This window comes from Sebastes fasciatus, chromosome 12 (assembly GCF_043250625.1).
Source record: "Sebastes fasciatus isolate fSebFas1 chromosome 12, fSebFas1.pri, whole genome shotgun sequence".
Classification (NCBI taxonomy): Eukaryota; Metazoa; Chordata; class Actinopteri; order Perciformes; family Sebastidae; genus Sebastes; species Sebastes fasciatus.
Genome location: NC_133806.1, coordinates 24,793,926 through 24,820,193, shown reverse-complemented (window position 1 = coordinate 24,820,193; position 26,268 = coordinate 24,793,926). Strand labels below are relative to the sequence as shown.

At 43.1% G+C, this 26,268-nt stretch overlaps 1 protein-coding gene across 2 annotated transcripts in view; it reads left to right on the top strand.

The window, feature by feature from the left end:
• Positions 1-26,268, top strand: part of LOC141779447 (collagen alpha-6(VI) chain-like) — a 44,237-nt gene that overhangs the window by 3,705 nt on the left and 14,264 nt on the right. For both annotated transcript variants that reach the window (XM_074654287.1, XM_074654286.1), the window contains exons 3-23: positions 573-1,145; positions 3,208-3,762; positions 3,928-4,548; positions 5,882-6,436; positions 7,247-7,798; positions 8,767-9,336; positions 11,630-12,226; positions 12,320-12,666; positions 14,003-14,081; positions 14,833-14,978; positions 15,578-15,667; positions 15,915-15,968; positions 17,270-17,341; positions 17,517-17,543; positions 17,729-17,773; positions 18,757-18,810; positions 19,096-19,158; positions 20,558-20,623; positions 22,603-22,656; positions 24,367-24,402; positions 25,005-25,067. In XM_074654287.1, coding sequence (XP_074510388.1) covers positions 573-1,145; positions 3,208-3,762; positions 3,928-4,548; positions 5,882-6,436; positions 7,247-7,798; positions 8,767-9,336; positions 11,630-12,226; positions 12,320-12,666; positions 14,003-14,081; positions 14,833-14,978; positions 15,578-15,667; positions 15,915-15,968; positions 17,270-17,341; positions 17,517-17,543; positions 17,729-17,773; positions 18,757-18,810; positions 19,096-19,158; positions 20,558-20,623; positions 22,603-22,656; positions 24,367-24,402; positions 25,005-25,067 — 5,219 coding nt within the window. The remainder of the gene's footprint in view (positions 1-572; positions 1,146-3,207; positions 3,763-3,927; positions 4,549-5,881; positions 6,437-7,246; positions 7,799-8,766; positions 9,337-11,629; positions 12,227-12,319; positions 12,667-14,002; positions 14,082-14,832; positions 14,979-15,577; positions 15,668-15,914; positions 15,969-17,269; positions 17,342-17,516; positions 17,544-17,728; positions 17,774-18,756; positions 18,811-19,095; positions 19,159-20,557; positions 20,624-22,602; positions 22,657-24,366; positions 24,403-25,004; positions 25,068-26,268) is intronic.

Genomic DNA, 26,268 nt, shown 5'->3' with positions numbered 1-26,268 from the left:
CAGTCACGTCAGTCTTTAGTCACGTGACTCTTTAGTATCGTCAGTCACGTCAGTCGTTAGTATCGTCAGTCACGTCAGTCGTTAGTAACGTCAGTCACGTCAGTCTTTAGACACGTGAGTCGTTAGTATCGTCAGTCACGTCAGTTGTTTGTATCGTCAGTCACGTCAGTCGTTAGTAACGTCAGTCACGTCAGTCTTTAGTCACCGTGACTCGTTAGTATCATCAGTCACGTCAGTCTTTAGTCACTGTGACTCGTCTCTCAGTGAAGTTAATGTCAACCACGACCGTTTAATAACCCTAACTAAGTGGTTGTGTTGCCTAAACCTATTATTTTGTTTATTTTGAAAGGACGCTATGCATGTAGCGAGTGTATATTGACACGCCGTCCCCGTAGTAACACTAAAGGGGTACCCGGTGTGTCGGCCTCTGATGCTGAGGGACGCTGACCAAGCGGCGGTACTTGACGAGTTGGGAGTGAGAATGTGTTGTACATTGTGACCTGTAATATAACACTTTCCCAGAACAGCTGTTCTGGGTCATGCAGTGCTGACCTTCTTCTTCCCCTCTCCAGTGTGTGAAAATGCCACCGTGGCTGACATCGTCTTCCTGGTCGACGGCTCCTCCAGGATCGGTAGTTTTAACTTTCAGTACATCCGGTCTTTCCTTCGCGATGTCATCAAGTCCCTTGATATCGGCTCCAAAAAAGTTCGGATCGGCGTGGCTCAGTACGGTGGAGAACCTCCCCTGGAGTTCCTGCTGAACGATCACACGACCAGGAAATCCTTGCTGACTGCTGTGGAAAAGATTCCCTACCGAGAAGGAGGCAAGGAAATCGGCAAGGCCATCGACTACCTCCGGATGACGTATTTCACAGAGGACGCGGGGAGCCGGCCTCAGATCGCCGTGGTCATCACAGATGGAGACTCCTCGGACGATGTGATAGCGCCCGCCAAGCGGCTGAAGGAACACGGAGTCCTTGTGTTTGGCGTCGGGGTGGGAGGAGCCAACCAGAAGGAGCTCGAATCAATCACCAACTTGCCTTCACAGCGCTTCCTGTCCTCCATCGACAGCTACCAGGATCTGGGTACTCTGAAAGACAATCTGCTGAAAACGGTTTGTGAGACCATGGAGGCACAGAGGCAAGGTAAGGCAGAGGATCAGAGGAAACACTATATTGTCCATCTGTTAAGTTTGCAATAAAATATAAAAATAACTATCCATCTTTTGTAAGGCACAAAGGCCAAAGTTTTGGTCTATGAGGTTGAGATGATGTTTTTTTTTTTTAAACTTCTTTTTCTTTACTTTCAACAGGTACTGTCATACAGCACAGTCACATGTTTTGAGATGACACAACAGGGTAAAGTGTCCTTAGGAGGTAGTCTGTGTGCTTCGGCATCCCCGAAATGTCCATACATTGTTACATTAAGTAGGAATGAGTAATATTTTTCGTCTATAGGCCCAGAGAATACATAGATGTACAGGGAGGAAAAATTAAAGTTTTCTAACATTTGACCATATTTTTAAAGTGTTTTTGAGATGATGTTTTGATTGATCGTCCCACCCTGCCTCTAACCCCTAAGGTCTACTGCGATCTGCAGTCCACTTTGGTAGCATTTTGTCAGAAAGTATTGTCATTTTCAGTAAGCCCGTTTTGGGAAACGCATGAAAAAATGTTTATGGGTAGGGGTAGATAAGGTGTCAGTTTGCTTTAAAAAAAGATCCTACACGGTCTTGTTTGACGTGTACAAAGGTTAAAGTGCAGATGTTCCAAATGGCCCACTCAAAGGCGGCCATCATAGAGAGGGGCAAGACACATGGATGTATGAAGAGAACTGGATACAGCGCTGGAGGCGGGGCCCCGTTCATTCCTATGAAAGTTACTCAGTGGAGCATGAAAGCAAAATGACTCAACTTCCCGGATCTCCTGGCGATCTTCCGGATCCATTGGGCCCATGGAGCAGGTGCAGTAGCGTCTGCTCGGTCACATGACTGGGTCACGGGGGTCACAGCCGTCACGCTGTCATCACGGCTTGCTAACTCCTCCTCCCAGCCCTCGCTCCAGCCTCGGTCTGGGTCTCATTCACATGCACGGAGGAAGGAAAATAACTCTAGATTCAGCTGTTAGTGCATTTTACAACTTTTAGGATCTAATGATTTAAATAAGGACTATTAGAGTGTTCATACTGGGAAGTTGATTCACCTCAAAAAAAATTATCCTCTGAGTTACAGATGTCTCTTTCCCGATGTAAGTCTATGGGAAAAAGGCTTTTTGGGCCCAATGGCATCACGTGACGGACACGGAAGTTGTAGTACCGCTGTTTGGCCACTACAAAAATTGTCATCAACGACCGGCGCTCTTCCTGGAGGCTTGGGGAGACATGATGAATTGTACAAATGGGGAATGGGTATTCATGGTGTTGCGCCTGATACACATGAAAAAAGTAGTGGTGTGAAGCCTGAAAAATTAGAGCTTGGGAGCACACAGTTGCAATTTGTATGTGTCTCCTTGGAGTCAGTTAAGCTGAATTATCTGGCCCGTCCTCAAACGCGGCGAGCTAGCCAAGACTTCGATGATACGTGTCCACAGCCTCCGTCCTTTCCATGCTTCCCATTCATTGTCTAAGTAAGCAGCTGTGCAATGCATTCTGGTAGCGTGGCAGCGCAATTCGAGAGACTGGGCGTCACGTTGGCTGCTCCTCATTTGCATAAAGTTGAGGTCTAGGCTACTTTATGTAAATCAGGGGCGTCCGGTGCGACTCACTGCCTCTGGAAACTCTCTAGAAACTTTTGAACTAACCGTTGATCTAAAATAAAGACAGATTCATCAACATGGATTATTTCTGGCATAAAATGTTTTCAGAAACACATTTCGGTGAACTATTTTCGTGATATAAGAGGAGACGAACGAGCCACCAAACGAGCCGCCATGTTGGTTCTGGTTTGAAAGCTGGGAGCAGAAGCCCGCAAGGGAAAGCGTTCGTCCAATCATGTGCCTTGTGTCTAGTGGAAGCCCATCAAGCGTCCAATACTGGGAAGCGAGGCGTATCCCTCGCCATAAAAAAAACGCCCCTGTAGACACTAATCATGAGGGCTTGCTGGGAGGAGCCAGATAGAAACCATAACGAACCAACAGGCTCCTTGTTTGAAGCATACTGACACCTTGACTGTATACTGTACTCTAATCAAATGTTTGTGTCTGCTTTCAGCTTTGGCGAACAGGTTTGAAGATATTTTCTTCCTGGTGGATAGTGGCATATCTCAAGGACAGCTCAAGATATTTAAGAATGACCTTGTCAACCTGATCGATGAACTTAACGTCTCAGCATCCACCTATCGTGTCGGTTTGGCCCAGTATGGTCAAGATACGCAGGTTGAATTCCTTCTCAATGCTTATCAAACTAAACAGCAAACCCAGAATGCTGTCAAACGCTTCAGCCTGCGCCCACAACGCAACCAACCACGTAACCTGGGCAGTGCTCTGCAGTACGCCAACACTCACTTTTTTACCCGTGAGGCAGGGAGCCGTGTGCACCAAGGCTTGCCACAGACCCTGGTCGTCGTGAGTGGAAAAAAATCTGATGATTCGGTGTCAAGGGAAGCGCTAAAGGTCAGATCAGCAGGGGTAACCGTTTATGGGATGAGTGCAGGTGCCTCAATGGAGGACATCGATTTATTTGCCAGTCCTCGGTACGCATTTGATACTCCCAGAGTACTTCTTTTGAAGGAATTCTTCTTGAAAAAAAAGGACAACGTTACTGAAGGTGAGAAACAACAATTTTATGCCGTTTTTTAACATTTATAATCAAATCACCAAAATTATGCTTACTGGGTCGGCCTACATAATGAGTATTCCTGTAATATAGCAAATATATTTGAATGGTTAAGTAGTGGATGGCTCAAATGAACTAATTACACTCCTTCCACAGATTGCAAAGGAGCCAATGTGGCAGACATCGTGTTCATCGTTGATGAGTCGGGAAGCATTGGAACCCCAAACTTCCAGCTGGTGCTCACTTTCCTTCACTCGATTGTGAGCGGCCTAGATGTCAGTCCATCTAAAGTCCAAGTGGGCATCGTGATGTATAATACCCAGGCCACGGCAAGGGCCTACCTCAACACCTTCAGTGACAAGGACTCAATCCTCCAGTACATCAAGATCCTTCCTTACCATGGAGGTGGTACGAACACGGGAGCTGCCTTAAACTTCACTCTGGACAAAATCTTAACTGAGAAAAAAGGCAGCAGGAAAGAAAAGGGCGTCCAGCAGGTGGTGGTGGTGATCACGGACGGGAAATCCCAGGACAACGTGAGTGAAGCGGCACTCAATCTCCGTCGGGCCAATATCACTGTTTACGCTGTAGGAATCGGACAAGCCGACAAGGCCGAACTGATGGTGATGGCGTCTCACCCCCCCGATAGGCATGTTTTTACTGTGAACAATTTCACCGAGCTGACGCCCCTGAAGCACAGCCTGCGGAAAATCCTGTGTGAAAACCTCATTAACCAAGCCATCAAAGTCAATACAAGAAGAACTGACGTCAAACAAGGTCAGAACCAGTGTTTGTTGATAGTGTCTTTGGTTCCATGAATATTGACAACTTTCAAAAACACAAAAAGTCGTCAGGTTTAAAGATTGTATAGATCCTTTTAGTGTTGACGTCATGATGAGGTCACGGTGTTAGCCGGAGGCTAAACAAAGGAAAGACTGGAGGCTAACACTAGCAGTGGGCTAAAGTTACACATCTAAAATGTCATCTTGCTGTATTGTTGGGTGCCAGAATCCAGATATCACATACATTTGAGATGACAAACTGTGATTTGAGGCTCTGCCATTGGCTGCTGTTAGCAGAAGGCTAAACTATTAGCAACCCTTTCTCTCCATCTCTAAAACGCTTCTCCGATATTGTACGACTCTCTTTTTGACTGACTTTACTGACGGATAGTTAACTAACTGCAACACAGAAAATGAGGTGAACAAAGTTGTCCCTCATCTGGTGATAGCACTGTGCTTTCCTACGCTGTGACAAGAGTGTGTGGTTGAAGAATTAAGTTGTTAAATTATTAAATTGTTTAGCGACTGGCTAGTTAGCTAGCTATCTTGCTAATTCCACCATGCTACAGAAAATGAGCCCAACAGCGGACAGCGCTGGGTCACGGTCCCTCTGCCTCACTCCTCGCCGCTAGGAGACTACTTCACCGGGAGGAGAGCAGACGTTAGCTAGCTAGCTTATCAGTCTCCGGACAAACTAGCTAGCTAACTAGCCAGTTCCAGAGACAGACAATCTAGCTAGCTAACTAACGTTAGCCAGCCGTCTACTCCTCCTGAAGGAGTCTCCAGCGGTGTAGGGGTCGGCTAATCTGGTCTCATTGGTTAATGTTAACTTTCTCAACTAACACTCTTGATCCTGGAGAGTGAGTGGCAGTACATATTGAGAGAAACTAGTATTTTCTTCGGCCAATGTTAAAAAAACAAACCAACAATACTTGCTAGCCAGCGTTAACTAACGTGTTCAGACAATTATTCTGCCTCCACTTAACGCTCCGCCCACTAAACACCTCATCATGGTTACTAACAGTAAAAGGGGCCATTAGGATTTATGTTAATGTGCAAATGAAATTAATGTAAAGACATAGTAAGCCTAAAAAAACTAAAAAGCTTTTGTTCCCAGAATGAGCAGTGAAAGTTAGAAATCTGTAGTTGGTCATAAACCAACAGCCATGTGTTTGTTGGTGCTCTGGTGAGGTAAAATTGTACTTTACGCTTGTTGAGTAGCTGTTCTTTATGTTTAGCCTTAACTCAAACATTCCCTAGAGTTTGAATGTTCATGTTTAACCTTCCTCTCTTTGACTATATGAAAAGCTCTTGCTCTTCCTCTCCAGCATGTGTACAAAAGAATGAAGCAGACATCTACTTCCTGATGGACGACTCAGGAAGCATTGATAACGTAGGCTTCCAAGAAATGAAGGACTTCATCATCAAGTTTCTACAGACCTTCGATATTGGGTCAGAACATGTCCGCGTGGGGCTTGTGAAATACGCGGATAAGCCAACTCCTGAATTTGAGCTGACAACCCACTCAGATGCCGAGACGTTGAAGAAAGCCGTCAATGATATTAGCCACGATGGAGGTGGGACAGAGACAGGAAAAGCGCTGGAATTCATGGGCCCACGCTTTGCAATGGCCTCTCGTGATTACAAAGTCCCAAAGTACCTGATTGTCATCACCGATGGGGAATCCACTGATGAGGTCAAGGCTCCTGCAGAAAAGCTGAGATCGCAAGATATCATCATATACGCCATCGGGGTGAAAGAGTCAAACGAAACTCAGCTGCTAGAGATTGCCGGCGACCCCAAGAGGAATATCTTTGTCAATAATTTTGAAGCTTTGAAATTCATCAACGATGACATCATCACAGACATCTGTTCTGAAGACGGTAAGTAAAAGTTAACTATACTGGACTTTAAAATGCATATTTGGTAAATGGAGAGCTGAAGGGAGAGTGGATCTTCTGGATTATTCTCTACAAAAAAATTACATTGACATTTGTAATATCGTAAAATACTAAAAATACAGCCTTGGAACATAACCCTCGTCAACAGTATGTTGTGTTGTTCAGCAATATAACGGCTTCAGTTCCCCGACAGAAGTCTGACAACGAGGTAAAAGGCTTTCTGACGGCGAGGTAAAGGGCAGTCTGACGGTGAGGTAAAGAGAAAATATTCTCAAAATAGCGTACACTTAAACTGATATAAATTTTTTTAGGTGTCTAATATCCTTTTCTCTGCTGCTCCCGTCCACAGCCCTTTACCTCGCCGTCAGACAGCCCTTTACCTCGCCGTCAGACAGCCCTTTCGGGGAACTGAAGCCGTTACATCGCTCTTTACAAAGCCACTAGACTACATTGACTAAACCAGTAATTTTACCTCTCAGAACACAGGAGTATACATACAAACCCACTTCAGAAAATCCGAACCAACTCTTTCAGTTATTTGTGCACTAATTTGGGCACAGCGTTCATTTGAGAAGTGCTCTTTTAAGGAAAGCCTTCCAAAGGTATCAATTTGAATTTAGTGTTTTTAACATTGACCAGGAAAACATGTGCTTTTAAATAAACTAGTCATGAAAAGTTCACACCCCTTGTAGCTTGTCTTGTTGCCCACGATCTCAATGACTGGGCTCTTATGCAGAAAGAGGAGGTATAACAGGAACACCATGTTAACGTTTCTGCGTTCTGTGTCCTCAGCTTGCAGAGATGTACAGGGCGACATCTTTTTCTTAACTGTCAGCTCTGAAAGCATCTCTGAGGAAGACTTCCAGAAAATGAAAAAGTTCATGAAATCTGTCATCAGCAAGTTCCCCATCGGGCAGAACAAGGTGCACGTCGGTGTCATGCAGTTCAGCACCAAATACAAACTGGAGTTACCCCTCCACAGCTCCAACAGCATAGATGACATTTCGAACGCCATCGATAAAATGCAGCAGATGCGTGAAGGCACGGACATAGGAAAGGCCATCACAGAGGTGTCGCAGTACTTCGATGCAACCAGAGGAGGGCGTCCTGACCTGAGTCAGAGGCTGATAGTGATAACAGATAGGCAGTCCAGAGATGAGGTCAAAGGCCCTGCCGAGGCTCTGCGGGCCAAGGGAGTGGTGGTCTACGCCATTGGATTGGTTGAAGCCAAGACTACCCAGCTGGTAGAGATCAGCGGTTCAAAGGACCGTGTTTATGCTGAGAAGGACTTTGATGCGCTGAAGGACCTGGAGAGCCAGGTGGCCTTGGATGTCTGCAAGAAAGGTAAGAGCAGGTCTAGACTCTCCCAAAATATAATTTAGAGTAACCAGAGTATGAGTTTATTGAGGTTAATCTCTGTTTTCTCACAAAGGAGTCTTTGTGTTTTTACCAGTTAGCGGTTAAACACAACAACCACTAAGTGTAGTTACTGTATGCCACATCTCAAAAGTCCTGTCGCTATTGGTTGCCAGGTTTGAGCGCTGCCATATCAACAACTACATCCAACATAGAAATAAGATAGCTTAGTCTTTGTGCTAATACTTCCTAGACGTATCTCTGTACTGTACACACAGAGGTTAACTTGATTTTATCTTGTCATCTTACTTCTGCTTTGACAGCAATCGCATGTATTGTATATATCCAATACATCATGAAAACACAATAAAGCTGGGGACACACCAACCCGACTTAAAAAAACTAGCAGCGACGAAGGCCACCCGTTGTGTCGTCTCACGTCGTCTTTGTCTTGGCCAAAAAGTTGCACTCGAACACACTGCAAAGACTACAGCTGACGGCCGACTACCACGTACGTTCTGCGCCTGCGTGAGAGGAAATAACTCTCCACACCAGCAGGTGGCGGTAGTCTGTATTCATCATTCAAAAAGAGAAACCTGAAGACAGAGGACGGCGGATATACAAGCCGTTGTTATGATACGTACATGAAACAAAGCGGTGTCACTTAGCTTCATTCCAGATGTTCATGTGGTTGTGAAAATGTCCGTCTGTTGGAATGATCTTCCATTTCTCTTGTGCAATGATTCGTTTAAGCTGAACAGTCAATCAGAGTGATTTCTCTCAACGACGGGCAGATTCAACATGCTGATTCCGTGTCGGAACATGCTGATTCCGACACGGGCAGACTAGAACCGGCTTGGTGTGTCAGGACCTTAAGACCTAATCAGTTCTCCCTTTCCCTGCAACCCCCCCCCCCCCCCCCCTTTGTTTGCTCTTTGTCTTTTTTCTTCAACCAGAATGTAATATAGATCAAGCTGACATTATTTTCCTGGTGGACAGCTCTACAAGCATAGATTCATCAGAATATGAAAGCATGCGGAAGTTTATGGAGTCAATAGTGAACCAAACTACAGTTGGCGAGGACCGAACTCGTTTTGGGCTTATTTCCTTCGCAGATGAACCCCAGTCTCATTTTACTCTAAACTCCTCTTACTCCAAACGAAGAGTTCTCACAGCAATACCAAATGTGAAGCCTTCAGGACTCAACACCTACATAGGCAAGGCCTTGGAGTACTCGTTGCAGTTCTTTAACATTGAAGCTGGCGGCCGAAAAGGACTCAATGTGCCTCAGATGCTCATGGTGATCACAGACGGGGCTGCCACCAACCCTCACAATTTAAAGGAGCCATCGGATGCACTGCGAAGGAATGGGGTCACCGTCGTCAGTATCGGAGTGAAAAAAGCAGAAAGGAATGAGCTGATGATCATGGCTGGTAACGACACATCCAAAGTTTTCCAAGTGGACAATTTTGAGGGCCTAGAAACTCTCTACACCAATGTGTCTTCTGCCCTCTGCATTAAGCCAGGTAAGAACGTGTCATGGCACATTTGTGGTGCTGACATGCACAGTATAGTTCTAAATCTGCACAGTTAGGCTATATAGACCCTCTAGCGAGCTACAATATCGTAGAAACGTTTCAGGGATGGAGAGTAAATGTTGTTAATATTTAGCCTTCTGCTAACAACAGCCGTGAGCCATTGGCTGCTGTTAGCAGAAGACTAAACTATTAACAACCCTTTCTCTCCATCTCTAAAACGCTTCTCCGATATTGTACGACTCACTTTTTGACTGACTTTACTGAAGGATAGTTAACTATAGGCATCCAAAGATTTATACGCCCTCAATTTATCTTTACAGCGCTGCCGTTGGCCACCAGCCCGCTGGTCGGACGGCTGGCTACTTAGCTAACTTAGCTTGCTAATTCTGCCATGCTGTCATGAAACACAGAAAATGAGGTGAACAAAGTTGTCACTCATCTGGCGATAGCAATGTGCTTTCCTACGCTGTGACAAGAGTGTGTGGATGAAGCATTCATTTGTTCAATTTTACTTAGCGACTGTCTAGTTAGCTAGCTACCTTGCTAATTCCACCATGCTACAGAAAATGACTGGCTGAAGTTAGTTAGATATCTAGCTTACCAGTCTCCGGACAATCTAGCTAGTTAACTAACGTTAGCCAGCCGTCTACTCCTCCTGAAGTAGTCTGCAGCGGCGTAGGGGTCGGCTAATCTGGTCTCATTGGTTAATGTTAACTTTCTCAACTAGCACTCGTGATCCTGGAGAGTGAGTGACAGCACATATTGAGAGAAACTAGTATTTTCTTCAGCCATTGTTAAAAAAACAAGACAACAATACTTGCTAGCCAGCGTGAACTAACGTCTTCAGAGAATTATTCTGCCTCCAGTGCCCATTAAATACTTCACAAAAATACATATTTTACACTTGAACTACTTCACCATGCTGTCAGTTGGAGGTAATTTATTTTTTTCTAGGTAGGACTATGACTCAGGGAACCAATTATTAAGTACACAATTTAGGGGTTATATTTTGGCACAAATCACATTACCACCTTTTGGCGTGATTGTACTTCATAAATATATGAACGTATAGCAAAACAGTATTTATATTTGGTTGCTCAATGCACTCAAAAAAACTGCCTTCCAGATCTTGATTGGTTGAACACACCTGATCCAGCTAATCAGGTGTGGGTAGAAAAGGCAAAGATGGAAAACATTCTGGCATGCCAGATTACCCTGCAGACCACAACAGGTACATGTTGGTCACAATTTGTTACTCGTGAATCTCAAAAAATGGCTGCAGGTGCCCTGAACAGGTAGGAATCACTGGGGCAACAAAAATGAGAACGTCCCTGACCGACTTCCCGCCAGTGAACATTGGTGATTTAGATCAGACATACTGCTACCGGTCTCTGAGATGGGTGAGATTTTGCACCTGTCTCACTTGTGTGTCCAACTTGATCAATAATCGTTTATAGGGAATGGGAATTGCAGAGAGTTCTGGGACGCGTCGCCATTTTTGGAGGGTAGCGTACAGAGCTATGGACTGTCATTATCTGTCACCGGTCTATTTATCTGTCAATCGTTCATCATAAGAAATGTAGCAAGTATGTGCAAAAGACAAATGCCCATATAAAGAGAAGCTGACGAAGACAAAGTGGCGATATAACAAAACTCAAGTTAGTTTATGACATTGAACCTTACGAATTAGGAGGATCTTGACAGTTTGCACTCATTACAGTCACTGATGTGTTGTGGTGTCAGTGAACACCTGTCAGCAGTTCACAATATGTAAATCTTTGGAGGCCGATGTTACAAACGGATAGGTATTAGACTTTAAGATCTACAAGCCAAATGCCAACTACACAATCATCCGGACAAAGATAAGCTAGCTAATGTTATGCTAACGGACTACTAACAAAACGTCGGCTAATTCTGCATATTTAATCTACCGGTATCTTGCTAAATGAAACCCATAACGTTGGACTACCTTTGCGTCTGACTGTATACTACAGTTAGTCTGTTGAATCTTATTTACTGTGCAGTGTGTTATCTTTTGGCACTTGCAGTTAACAGCCAGCAGATGGCACTCTCATCCTTTATCCTCCAAAAAAGACCGACTTGCTGTCGTCACATTCCCATTTCCTATAGCAGGGTATGGAGAGACCTATAACCACAGTAAATTAGGGAGTTGAGAGTGTGGTGTGGCCAAAAATAAATTAGGCTATACAATGATAATTTCACTGCACACTTGATTATTAGTAATGTGGACAAACATCTCTCTTTTGCTTTGCTTTGACAGCTTGCAAGAAGGCTGACCTGGTCTTCCTACTTGATCGGTCTGGCAGCATCAACTTAGACCAATACAAACTCATGATAGACTTCACGATAGACGTAGTGAACAGCTTTGATGTAGGTGAAGAGTTTGTGCATGTTGGACTTGCACAGTTCAGCGAAGATCCTAAGGATGAGTTTTACCTCAACAAGTACATCAAGAAGGAGGAATGCATCTCACACATCCGCAATATGAAATACAAGGGTGGAAGCACCAACATCGGAAGGGCCTTGAACCGCACTAAACATTACTTTGAGGTGTCGCAGGGCAGCCGTACGGGGATCCCCAAGAACCTGGTGTTGATCTCAGATGGGGATTCTCATGATGATGTGGAGGACACCGCTGACGTTCTCAGGGCTCTGGGGATTGAGGTGTTCGCCATCGGCGTTGGAGACGTTCACGTTCTGCAGCTCTTACAGATCACCGGCACCCCGGAGAGACTCTTCAGTGTGGGGAACTTCAACGGCTTGGTAAATATCAAGCAAAAGGTGGTCAACACCATGTGCGATGATCCCAACCCCCCAACCCCCCCACCAACCCCACCCCCCCCACCCCCCCCAAGTGGTGAGTTGAAAAGTGTGACTTTACCTCTTCTTTCCCACCATATTCCTGTGTCTCTGACTGCCAAAGATAAAGACATGTTTCCCTTTCCTACAGACTGCAGCATTGATATCGCCATGGGATTCGATGTTTCTGGAGCTCGTGGTGAGATGCTGATCAGCGGACACCCCAACCTCAAGACCTTCCTGCCATGGATCACTAATTCCGTTTCTTCGCTAAAGAGCCTGTGCTGCGTCGGTCCTGCACCTGTCAGGACCAACATCGCCTTCCGAGTGGTTGGTCGCGATGGACGTTCCCGGGACGACTTCAAATTTGAGGGCTACAGCGGGGACGTGGTGAACAAAGTCATGACTTTGACTTTGACAGAGCCCACTTACTTCAACACCGCCCTGCTGAAATCATTCGGGGAGAAGTTCAAAACTGAGTCCAAAGCTAGGGTGAAGGTGAGAGTGACGCAGCTGGCAACCCTGGAAAATCTTTAGTTTTAGTGTTTTCATTTATTCAGTAAATAGAGTAGAAGAAGAAGTAGAGGTTGAACTGGAAACTAAACAAGCCGGCTTGGTCATCTATCTACAAGAAAAAAAAGGAGAGAGGTCTTCAGGAATTAGTTTTAATAGTTCTTTCATGTCATCTGGTATTGGCCATGTTTCATGTTGTCTGGAGACAAAGACAATATATATATCTGGGAAGACGCCGACAGCAGTAACAGCTAATCAGTCATGTGAGGTAAATGTTCGCTACGTCAGAATTTTTTAGGCAAAGGTGTTTCTATACTCAGCATCAACTCTTTAAAGACAAAAAACACCTCTAGATAGCGTAAAAACTTTTTTGCAGTTGATGAGGTTTTATTGAATTTTTCGCAGCTTTTTTAATACGATACTTCAAAATGCAAATATAAATAAGTGAATGGAAACACGGCTAATGGGGGTACGAAAGCAATTTTAGGGGTACCAAATATTTTATAACTGTTACATACCATGGTGGTTGTGCTTTTTTAGTTCTTCAAAAGACTAACGATACACATTTAACAATAAACTCAAGAACACTCATTTAGTGCTAACGTACATTTTATTTATCGCTGCCCATCTCTGGGGATAATGCTGCCTTCAAATGAAACTGGCGAGCTTGTGTTTACAACATGGAAAGTCATGTAGACGATATTCGTGACGTTCAAGTGGTTAAGTCGTGAGAACACCGCTGCTAAGCAACGGCAATGTTATTGTTACTGTTTGAGTCTAGACGCCACAGAGGCTAACAATTTAGCAAGCCAGCTAGTGGGTTACATAATGCAGGAAATGCAAAGGCATAATGTCAGAGGAAAAAGATGAGGCCATTGGGAATATCAACATTTTCCTCAGACATATTATAAAATAACCAAGAAAAACAATTTATGACTAAAATTACAATATATTCACTTATTATGTACCCAAAATGGACTTCCGTGGCCTCCGCCATTTCTGACAACGTCAACAAACACGTCACAACTTGTGAACTCTGAACTTTCAGAAACTTTCAGAAACTTTCCACTGACGAGGTCGTGAATACGACATGAGGGGGCGTTCATATGGACTCTTCTGGTCAACACGGTAAACAGCACCACATCTGAAGGAACCATTTATGGGTGGTGCTAGAGCAAAAGTCAGGGAATCATCAAAGTTATTAGGATTCATCCTTTGGCCCAAAAAACATGCAAAATGTTTCCTCGGTTTACATAAACGAGGATGTTTTACTAACTGTCTCCCCACTGTGAATGATCTTAACCTCTGACTCCTCCATCAGGTGCTGGTGATCTTCTCAGACGGACTCGATGACGACGTGATGAAACTGGAACAGGAATCAGAGCTGCTGCGACAGTCTGGTAAACACTGTTCTGATAAGTAGAATAGATGAATTATTCCTCCTTTGCTATACTTTATTTATTTGAGTCATCCCAAAACTCTGCTAACGCTTCTTTTCCCTGCTTCCATTTGTCCATTCTTTCTTCTCCTTCATTTTTCCTTTGCTCTTCTCTATTTGTTATTACAGAGTGATGTGAAAATGCGTTGCAGGAATACGGAAAATCTGTGTGCGAATTTTCCACATTGAACCATGCACACCGGTTCCAGTGCGATTTATTCTCCTTGTTCCCTTTTAGTAAAAGAGGCCAAATGAGTTTCCTCCTAAATAGTGCTGAGTCCACTCCACAAAACAAAAGCACAGACAGAGAATATCTAAGAGGCTAATGTTAATAACTATTAGGGCTGTCAAATAATAATATGCGCAATAATAATGCGTTAACGCAAATTAATTTTAATTTCTTTAACACATTAAGGCAACTTGTGATTTTTAGGTTGTAGCGGCTCAGTTTTAAAGCTAGAGTGAAGATGCTTGTCATAGTAAACTAGAAAACCTAATGAATCCATTGGTACCAACCATGTCATACTAGCTTGTCATGAAGGAGGTTAAATAACACTCCAAACTTACACTAAATTCTGTCGAGGAAAAACTGTCATGTCCATTTTCAAAGGGGTCCCTTCACCTCTGACCTCCAGATATGTGAATGAAAATGGGTTCTATAACATTCTAAACAAACGGCCTCAACAGTCTGTTGATGTGTTTATGGTCTGCAGGAGTCAGCGCTCTACTGACGGTGGCTCTGGAGGGTGTGCATGACCCCGCCCAGCTGCAGATGGTGGAGTTTGGTCGAGGATTCGACTACAAGGTTCCTCTCAGCATCGGCATGCAGAGCGTCAGCAGCACCATCCTCAAACTGATCGTAAGTCCTTCATGTTACTGCTGACCACAGACTCACACCCTCCGTCTGCTGCAGCAAAATACGTGGAAGTCTCTGGAGGTCTCTGGAAGTCTCTGGAGGTCTCTAAAAGTCTCTGGAGGTCTCTGGAAGTCTCTGGAAGTCTCTGGAAGTCTCTGGGGTTCTCTGGAAGTCTCTGGAGGTCTCTGGAAGTCTCCCTGATCAACTTGGTGTCTGTAGTTTCTCATGAATCGTACAAACGTGAAAAACATCTTCCAGACTGTCTCTCCTCGAAGACATTCATGGTGTTGTTCTCTCACACAGTGACAGAAGAATGTTTGTGTTTAATGAAAGAAGAGCTTGAACTTTCACACCTGCTCACACCTGCTAATCACCACATGAGCTCCGAATGGTGAACTGTCAGATTGTACGATAGACCGCCTCTGATTCGGTGGTTTTTAACTTTGGATTTACGTCTCCTGCTCTAAATTGGACAAATCTCTGATTGGACAGATCTCTGATTGGACAGATCTCTGAATGGACAGATCTCTGATTGGACAGATCTCTGATTGGATGAGTATTTCTGTTAATGGTTTTATCCTCTGCTGTTTGTCTCTCTGCAGGACTCGGTGTCAGACAGGGAGTGCTGTAACGTGTGTAAATGTTCAGGACATGAAGGCGCCCCTGGCTCTCCAGGTCCCCCGGGGTCAAAGGTGACCTGAACACAAACACCTTTATACTTTATACATGATGTCAGGAACACTAACGAGAAGTCTGTCTGAGCTGAGAACAAGCTGACGCTGGTAGTGAGGTCATAAAGTCACAGACTTAAATAGTTAAATATACACATGTAGTACTATAACTGTTGTCTCCTGGGGATATTTGATGTATTCAGAGTGCAGAGAGGACGGCGGTAGTAGAAGGTCACATTCACATGTTGTTGTTGTGTTTTATTAACAGGGTCCGTCTGGATCAAAGGGTCAGCTGGGATTCCCCGGAGATGAGGGAGGTGCTGTAAGTACTTATATATTTATCCACACACTGTTTACTCCGTCACTTTATACCAATGGTGGTCAAGATGGGAGGAAACCCAGAGGAGGAGGAGGAGGAGGAAGAGGGGTGAAAACACTTGAAGCCTGATGCAGCTGGAAACACTTCTGGAAGAAAATCAGTTGAATACGATCTTCTCCTTCTAAAAGTCTGGGTATTATTTGGTTGGAATCAATGAAAATATTACAGTTATCTGCTTCCTGTCCACCTGAGGCCTGTACTACGAAGAGAGTTCATCATACCCAGAGTATCTTCTCCTTATCTGGCTTCACTAACCCTAACAAACAAGACCACACTAAGCGGTCCTACAACGCTGGTTATCAACTCGGTAAATCAACCCAGGGTTTCTCTATCTGGATATGAGCGCGTTCACTTAATGCGGCGGGGTTTACAGCATCTGACCAATCACAGACATGGACAAGTCTACTGTCAGCAGAGCGCCACATTTTATAAACTATAATATTAGACAAATACGAAGAAGTTAAACACATAATCAGGCTAATAGTAACACAGTTGAAGCTGCCAAATCCAGGAAGGACAGCTGGTGAAAGAAAACATTACAGATATATTTGTTTAGATGGGGCAGTAAGATATAAATAGTTTCAGAGTATAATGGATGAATAGATTATAGTGGTTTATATTAAGATATTGATAATATCGAGGCGTTTGTGACTATTTCAGCCTTCTCTCAGTTGTGTCCCGTTTCCAGAGGTTTGAAACGGACTTGAGAGCAAATAAAAAAATAAATGTAAAAACATAATTCAAAGTGGTAAACACCCACAGCGTAAAGCCAGCTGTCCTTCCTGCATCTGTCAGTTTAAACTGTGTTGTTTTTAGCCTGGATTATGACTTTAACTCCTTCATCTGTCAGTTTAAACTGTGTTGTTTAAACTGTCTTTGTTTTGGTCAGTAGGCGGTGCTTTTATAGAGCTGATCTCTTATCTGGAACATAAACTGGAACATAACCTGCTCCGGAGCTGGTCAGGTGTTCACCATGGTAACCGGTAAGAAGTGAACCACCTTCATAGGACTGAAGACCCTGGTCCAGGCCTCGAATGTCTTTTAATATGTGTGACCATGTTGTTGAGATATGATGCTAACTAACTAACTAACAGACCAGTGGGACCAAAGAAAGAACTCCAGTGATGTCTGAAGTCATGGATTATTATTTGTTGTCCACAGGAAGGACTGCTATCTATTAGAGATGTACAGTGTGAACCAGTCTCCTCTGCTGGGTCACTGCTGCTGTTGTTGGCTTGTTGCAGGGTGAACGAGGACCTGCTGGACCAGGTGGACCTCAGGGCATCGAGGGCTGTTCTGGACCCAGAGGACACAAGGTGACTAGTTGTTTTCACTCTGTTCACGGTGAAGTACCAGTTTGGTTGAGGCCTCAGTTTGCTGTTATTCATACTCATCAGACACATAAACAAACATGACATTTAGTTTCCTGTGAGACGGGACTGAAACATGCTGCTAATGATGATGGAATATAACATGTGTTTGTGTCTGCAGGGCTACCGGGGAGTCTCAGGCAACAGGGTGAGTGACTCTGAACTGATGGTGTTTAAAGTCAGAAATAAAGTGCATTAACTGCAGAATGTGTTACATACTACAGAAGTACACAGTAACTAGTATTACATAGTTTGATGAGTTTAACGGTAGTTTAAAAGTGAGATGATGATGATGATGATGATAATGATGATGATTCTCCTCTAACGCTGCAGGGCGACGACGGAGAGGACGCACTGGAGGGAGTCAACGGAGAGCAGGTACCAACATCTCATCAGTAATAATCAAAAGATGCAGACATCACAGTGAATCTGTTTCTAATGATTTTAACGTGTTGAATCTTCATATTCTGACTCTCTGAGGAGCTTCACAACTCAGAGCAACATGCAAGCAGCACTCATAACAACTCTTTTCTCAGATAATTCCTACAACTCATAAACACTCTTTGACTTTAGGATTATAACGCTTTTATTAAATAAGGGATAACCTACAGTGATCGGGTCTGACAGGACGATGCAGCACGTCACGTCGCCCTGTCAGAGTTTATATTATCACAACAATGACCCACTCGCTGTACATTATCCTGCTTATTATACACTAACTTACTCAAGAAATTAATATTTTTTTATAGTATATATTTATATATCATACAGAAATCAACTTCAATAAAAATAAATAACTGATATAACTCGTGCAAAATGAATATTCTGTGCATATCATCGAGAGTTTTTTATTTTTAGACTATTTGTTTTTTGGCATATTTCTTTAATTCTCTCAACCCGACAGTTGCTGACAGATGTTATCAGCTGTAATCATCTCTATTTAATATCAGAAAATGTTTGAAGGGTGAGGACTAAGCAGTGTGTTTGTGTAACGAGATTAGAGTTTAAACTTCAATCATTTCTAACATAACAAAATGATAAATCATTATAAATAAATGTAGTTTGCTAAGTATGTGCTACTCGTTGGCTTTATTAATAATGCTAGCTTACTACTGTATTAAACTAGAGACGCCATTAAGATATAAAATATAGATATAAAGAATGCTGTAAGGGATCAATCTAAGGATTTTTGTAACAGAAATATGGTGATAAAAGCAAAAGGTGTGGAATAATGTGAACTTATTGGTGAGGGTGAAAACAAAAAACAAGCTACGAACACAGTACATCTCTAGTTCAGTGTAGTGGCTTGCCATAAGGCTGTCAGTACTGAGCTGGTTGTGGTTCTGATTCTGTGTCTGCAGGGACTGACCGGACCAGATGGAGCTCGAGGAGACAGAGGAGACCCAGGAAACACAGTAAAACCACTAGAACCTGATTATTGTCTTCATATTTACCAAACATTCAAGTATGATGACGAGAATAAAATGAATAAATATAATAGTATTTATAATAATAGTAATATAATAGTATTTTATACTGGTGTTATCATTACCTGTATTTAATATTATGATTCCTCTGTTACTGTTCATGCACATGCTATTGTTGTTATGAATATTGTAATTGTAATAGCCCTTTATCCATCCACACTGATCAGCTGGCAGGCGTTGACCTCTGATCCCTGGTTGAACTGTCATCCTCAGGGTATCCCAGGTATCAGAGGGGAGGCGGGGCTCAAAGGAGAACGAGGACTGAGAGGAGATCCGGTGAGTCCTGATCCCTCACTGGCTTCCCACTCATAGAGCGTGATTAGGCTGATTTATATATTATATATATATAGAAATATATATATATTAAAGTAAATATCAATGAATGAAATGTGTTCGCTCTCAGGACAATTTACACGTGTTTGAGACGTTTTTTATACGGTAAGTGTTACTGGAGTTTTACCTCTCCAGACCTACAGGAAGTAGGTATCCTACCCTCGTTGCTTCAGACTGAAACCAACGTATCCTCATACAGCGGTTCGTATGATATCTTACAAAAAGATATTCCTAATTTTTCTGGAATTTTTTATGTTTAGGAAAAGATGCTGGTTTGGGTTAAAATACAGAAGTTACGTGACAAATAAATCCACGTTGACTTGTGGTTTCACACGGGGCACCAACAGCAGTCTCCTGGTGAAAGTCTGGTGTTTTCTAACCAACCCATCCACCCCGACCTCCTCCCTACACGGCGTTTGCCGCTCTCTATCCTTCCTTACAAATGGTATGATTACAATTAAAATTGATTTTGTGGGATATATACAAATTACAGTGCATTGCTGTTGGTAGGTGTAGCTACGAATTGTGTATGAGAACAACCTGCTGAAACTAAAGCTGGGTTTCCGTCAATAGTTCCAGGACTTTTAGTCCCTGGAACTGCTTTTCAAGAAACTAAAAGGTTCCTTCAGCTCACTGTTGTCTGCGTTTCCAACGCGGTGGAAAGATTTGACAAATTAGTCTGCTGACGTATGAAGAAGCAACATGGCATGACGAGGACTGCTGGTGGTCACAGCAGTAATAAACACACTCTGCAGCCTGACGTTCACTGTGTCGCCTGGTTACTCTGAAAAACACATTGGAAAAAAATAAACATTAGGTTTTTAGGGGCTAAAAAGGCCCCAGAACTTAATGTAGACCCTGGTCCCTACAGTGGAAACACAATGAGTTCCTCAAACGGTTCTTAGTTCCTGTGTTGGAAAACAGAGCTTAATGTGATTTGATCAGAAAATCTGTGAGCCTCCCTGAATCCAGGTCACAGGTCAGCACACTGTATGTGGGTGTTGCTGAGAAAGAAGGAGAGTCTTTACTCACTCTTACTCTCATGATTCCACTTAAAAACAGAAGAATTTAAAGGGCTTATGAAACCCTAACATCCGACATATCAGATCAACAAACCATAAATACTAAAAGCCGAGTCCAGCAGACCTCAAACAAACCCGTCTGCAACCTCTTGAGAGAATTAGCCTCAAGACAAACAATGGCTTTAACATCCATATCCTCTAATAACAACTCTGTCCTCTGTTAGAGAACAGCTGGAGGCTTCACTTGAGGAAACTATGTGGAGTTTATCTTGTAGGATGGACGGAGTGAAGACTGAAGCTCTTTTTTTTTTATCTGACAGGGTGAACCAGGAGCTGATAATACCAGCCCAGGAGCCAAAGGAGAGCCGGGGAACCCAGGTCTGCCGGTAAGAACCAGCACATCTGGATCAACTTCAAGTCCCACAAAGCACTGCTGTAATACTGTGTTCACACTACGAGCAACAAGATACGAGTCATTTTCAATGGAAACTACAGAATGACGCCTGACGCTTGTCCCTTCGTGACGTGCTACAAATAAAGTTGAGCTGTTCTCAACTTTATTCAGCGGCAAAGCATCAACTGATCTTCTGTTCTGTTCCATCTAAAAAACTAGCGTTAGTCAGTCCCCAGTGCTATTTAACCACATAACCACATCAACGAGGACTGGAGTAACTCTTCAACGGCAACTCGCCAACGATGTAGCTGGCCGTTCTGTGCTTTTGTTGCTCGTAGGGTGAACACAGCATAAGAAACATCCAATCGGATGGTACGATCCTGTCATGATCACCTGACGGAGGTGCTGACCTGAGGTCGTACGAGGACACCTGAGCAAAGAGGCCCATGGGATACATCCAATCAGAAAGCTTCAGACAGCTGATAATAGTGGGTTTGAGTTAGAGGTTGTTGGATACATCAGACCGCCACATACGGTACGTCACTAAAAATCAAGGCCACGCCCCCTTTAGAAGATCTCATAGACTTCAATGTGTCTGACGTATGTTTGATTGTAACATTGACAAGTTTATATTCATTCATCTCTTGTTATACAAACGTTTGTTTTAAACACACGTCTAATAATTATTTAGCGACCTTGCCTGAACCTGAGCGTTGGTGATACCTTAATATATGAAGGTTGATCGCCGCCATGTCCCTTCAGTCTTCCCCCGTCCAACACAGTGGTGGACATTGTTTATCCAGACATCTCTACATATCTGATTGAATCCCGTTTGGCTAAGTGTTGTCTGTTAATAACCAACGTGTTAATAACCAACTGTTTGATCTATAGGCTGAGATTTAGTTGGAGACAATGCTGCTATAACATTAATGCATGACTGTATTACTGCAGCAGCCTCACACTCAAGCTAACGTTAGCTAGTCATGCTAGTCACTGTCACCAGCATCATTTAGCCGTTTAGCACACTGACTGTGAATATTCACGTCTCGTATGAGCCTCAGATCTCAGTGTGAAAGCCTTGTTAACCCGCTACACAACAGCTTTTTATCATTTTCTCTCCTGTGATGGCGAGTTTCTTTCCCCCAAAAGGGAGCGCAGCCTCGGAGATGACACCATGCTGGTCTGGTCTATAGCTCGGAGCCATGACGCCATTCTGGTCTGGTCTATAGCTTGGAGCCATAAGGCCAAGCTGGTCCGGTCTATAGCTTGGAGCCATAAAGCCATGCTGGTCTGGTCTATAGCTTGGAGCCATAAAGCCATGCTGGTCTGGTCTATAGCTTGGAGCCATAAGGCCATGCTGGTCTGGTCTATAGCTCGGAGCCATAAGGCCAAGCTGGTCCGGTCTATAGCTTGGAGCCATAAAGCCATGCTGGTCTGGTCTATAGCTTGGAGCCATAAAGACCCTCTATTAGATCTTTTTTAGGACATGGCAGGGGAACAGATCAGAGATCAGCGTTTCGTGATTTATTGTTGGTTCAACCAACTACACAGCTATGGCGTTATTACTATTAGTGGTTTGTTTAAAGCAGAAGTTTGGAGGCATGTTTCAACTTCTTCTGTTTACTATGTTACCGTCTATGAGGGACATGGGATTGGTTTCTCCCAAAAGTGGGAGTGGCCATGAGAGCTTACTCTGGATGACGTATTGGCGCTCTGATGTATAATTCATCAAATAAAGCATTGTGGGTACTGTAGTATTTAAAGGCGTTCTACTAAACACAGATGGTCATTAAATGGTCCCATACAGGAGGTCTGTGTTCACCTGTATTACAGGTTTTTATTCAGTTCCAGTAGTCGACACATCTGCACCCAGGGTTGGAAACGTTACACACTGTAGAACATCTGAATCTTAACACATCGTATGCAGTTAAAGTAAATGTATTGATCCTTAATCCCAGTTTAAATCCTCAGGGTTTATCTGGACTCAACGGGGAGCCAGGAGACGATGGAGGAACTGGAGACCCGGTGAGACTTCTGTCCTTTTATACACATCCACACTATACTGTGTTGTTTATATCTATATATTTATTTATATATAGTGTTATACTGTATATACATGTATGTAGCTATGACCACTGGTGGAAAGTAACATTAAGCACAAGTACAATGTTCAGATACTTGAGTATTTCCATTTTCTACTACTTTATACTTCTACTTCACTACATTTTAGGACACTTCAGGTAATTTTTCCTGACAATAATTCTGTTCTCGTATGTGGGTAAAGTTTTGAATGCAGGACTTTTACTATACTTGAGTATTTTTACACCATGTTTGTTGTATTTTTTTAAGTACAAGGTCTCAGTACTTCTTCCTCGTCTGGCTGTGATGACTTCTGACTTTCTTCTCATAATATTACGACTTTCTTCTCGCAGGCTTTTTTCTGCGTCAAGCAGAGCCCGACACAGCCTGATAACCAACACCCAACCATAATATTACGACTTTCTTCTCGTAATATTATGCCTTTACTCTCGAAATTTCAGATTTATTTTTTTTCCTCGATGTGGCCCTAATACTCCGTCGTACTATAGGGCTTAACAGGTTAACAGTAGCACATTATTCATGCACATTTGTTTTTGCAGTTTGTGTTAATTGGCTCCAAACTGCTACTAAACTGACTGAAACACTCAGCCGCTAAAAGACCTAAAAGATGGAACAGATCCAGAATGAGAGTCAGTTCCAGCGTCCTCACCAACCTCCAGACCTCAGAACTAGGGAGGATTTCTAACCTGGAGGTCCTCCCTTGTTTCCTGCATTCTGGCGCCTTTTAAAGAATCCATCCATTATCCGTAACCACTTATTTCATTCGGGGTCGCGGGGTGTCGCGGGGGGGGGGCTGGAGCCAATCCCAGCTGACATTGGGTGAAGGTGGGGTACACCCTGGACAGGTCTCCAGACTATCACAGGGCTGACACATAGAGACAGACAACCATTCACGCACACATTCACACCTACGGGACACTTAGAGTCAACAATGAACCTAACCTGCATGTCTTTGTACTGTGGGAGGAAACCGGAGAACCCGGAGAAAAGCCACGCTAACACAGGGAGAACATGCAAACTCCACACAGAAGGACTCTCTAGCTGTGAGGCGACAGTGCTAACCACTGCACCGCCGTGCAGCCCACTTTTAAAGAATGAAAATTGCAAAATAAAAATAATTATGAAGTTCACTGCAACAGCATTTTTATGTTAAATACTTTTAATTTGACTTTTAATTGTCAGGAACGATTACAGAGTAACTGGCCCCTCTGGTGTGAACTTGTATGAATCTCTGGCATCATCAGTTTTCATTCATTCATTCATTTATTCATTCATTGTCTTATTCATTATTTACAACGGTTTGCGTCGCGCCACGACGGCTTTTTGCTGCGTCGAGCAGAGCCCGACACAGCCTGATAACCAACAGCCAACCAGATCAGCCAACCTGATACTCACTGTACAGAGACAGGAACAGACAGAAACCAAAAGGAACAAAGGTGTGAATATCTGGATAATTGTGACCCGGGAGGAAACCTGGTCAAATCAGGAGGGTTGGTTAGTCTGGTTCCAGTGTTGTTGTTAGTAGTTTTGTTCCACTTGAATCATCTTAGTGTCTTTAAGTGTTCATGTTCTGACCTGTATATGAATCATTAAATATCTTTAAATGTAATGATGGACTGTTGTTCTGCTGTTCAGGGTCTAGATGGAAGAAGAGGATTGTTCGGTGAGAAGGTAGGAGAGGAAGATTTATACATCATAGGGCTGCACGATTATGGCCAAAATTATAATAATATAAATAATAATCACCATTATTTGGATCAATACTAAAATCACGATTATTCATAGATTTTAGGGGCAACATATTTGTATTGCACTTTTACATTTAAATCAACAGAGCACTGCTTTTACTTTAACTTTGGAATACATTCCTGCTAATGTACAAATCTTTGGATCAAAATCAGACTATAACTAAGGTTCAGAGAGCAGACGGGCAACACTAGTAATATATATATTATATTACTTACTATATATATATTATATTACTCTTCTACTCTGGACAGCAGCAGCAACATTCAGGAAAGTCTTTCACAGGCTGCTGCTGTCTGGTGCTAAAACATCTGAATGGCCGGCTGGTGGCTGGATGTTAGTTTGATTTGATGTGCAGCAGAGTTTTCTATGAACGGAGCATTTTAAACCTCAATATCACAGTCGATCATGTTCATTTAATTGTGGGAAGACAAAATCGTGATCAGGATTAATATTAGATTAATTGTGCAGCCCTAACATATCTATTACACAGTGAAATGCTCTTTTTAACCTGCGTGTCTTTGAAGGGTATACCTGGAATCCCGGGAGACCCAGGACTTCAGGGCAACCCAGGTGCTTCTGGTCCTCAGGTGAGTGATCAGATAAACGCTCCTCTCTCCTCCTGATCAGCTCTGCATCCAACATCTCATCCACATGTAGACGTCTGAACCTTTAAATCTGTTAAAGTTGGTACCAAAGAGAGGATGAACGTACTGTAGGATGTGCTATTGCTATATAGAAAACATATAGAAAACTCTAATTTTTTGCTTTGTTATTGGCTATTACAATAACAGTAATCAAGGATATGTGTTTAAAGTTAAGTTAAAGCTCTAACTTTCAGCTTCAATCTTTATGTAACAGCTACACATCGACAGATGTTAAAGCTCTAATTTCCAGCTTCAGACCTTATTGTGACAGCTACACATCGACGGAGGTTAAAGCTCTAACTTTCAGCTTCAGACCTTATTGTAACAGTTACACATCGACAGATGTTAAAGCTCTAACTTCCAGCTTCAGACCTTATTGTGACAGCTACACATCGACGGATGTTAAAGCTGTAACTTTCTGCCTCAGTCCTTATTGTGACAGCTACACATCGACAGATGTTAAAGCTCTAACTTTCTGCCTCAGTCCTTATTGTAACAGCTACACATCGACAGATGTTAAAGCTCTAACTTTCAGCTTCGGTCTTTATTGTAACAGCTACACATCGACGGATGTTAAAGCTCTAACTTTCTGCCTCAGTCCTTATTGTAACAGCTACACATCGACAGATGTTAAAGCTCTAACGTCCAGCTTCAGTCCTTATTGTGTCAGCTACACATCGACGGAGGTTAAAGCTCTAACTTTCAATTTAATTGTTTGAGGATGTTCGCATGTTCACCAGCTCCCTGAACTCCAACAGACGCTGAACGTCAGCGGTTTCACTCTCACCGTCTTCTCTTGTAATCCAGTGTGATGGACTTTAATATCCAGACACAGAGGCACCACCAGCAGCTGCTCACAGTTCTGTCAGATGTTTCTCATTAACATATTTACAGATGAAAAGGTTTGTATATTGTCGTACATGAGGATTAACAGAGAGGGATGTGGAATCTGGACTGTTCTGGCTAATAAACAGACTTCCACAGAAATTCAGAGGAGCTGAGTTGTGAAAGTGAAACCATGTGAGAAAATGAAAACATGAAACTATGACACCAATGAAAATGACTGACTAATTCTATTTTAAGCTTTCCTGTTTTCCCGTTAGATGGTTGATTTCCTCAAAATGAGCTGGAGTCATTAATGAAA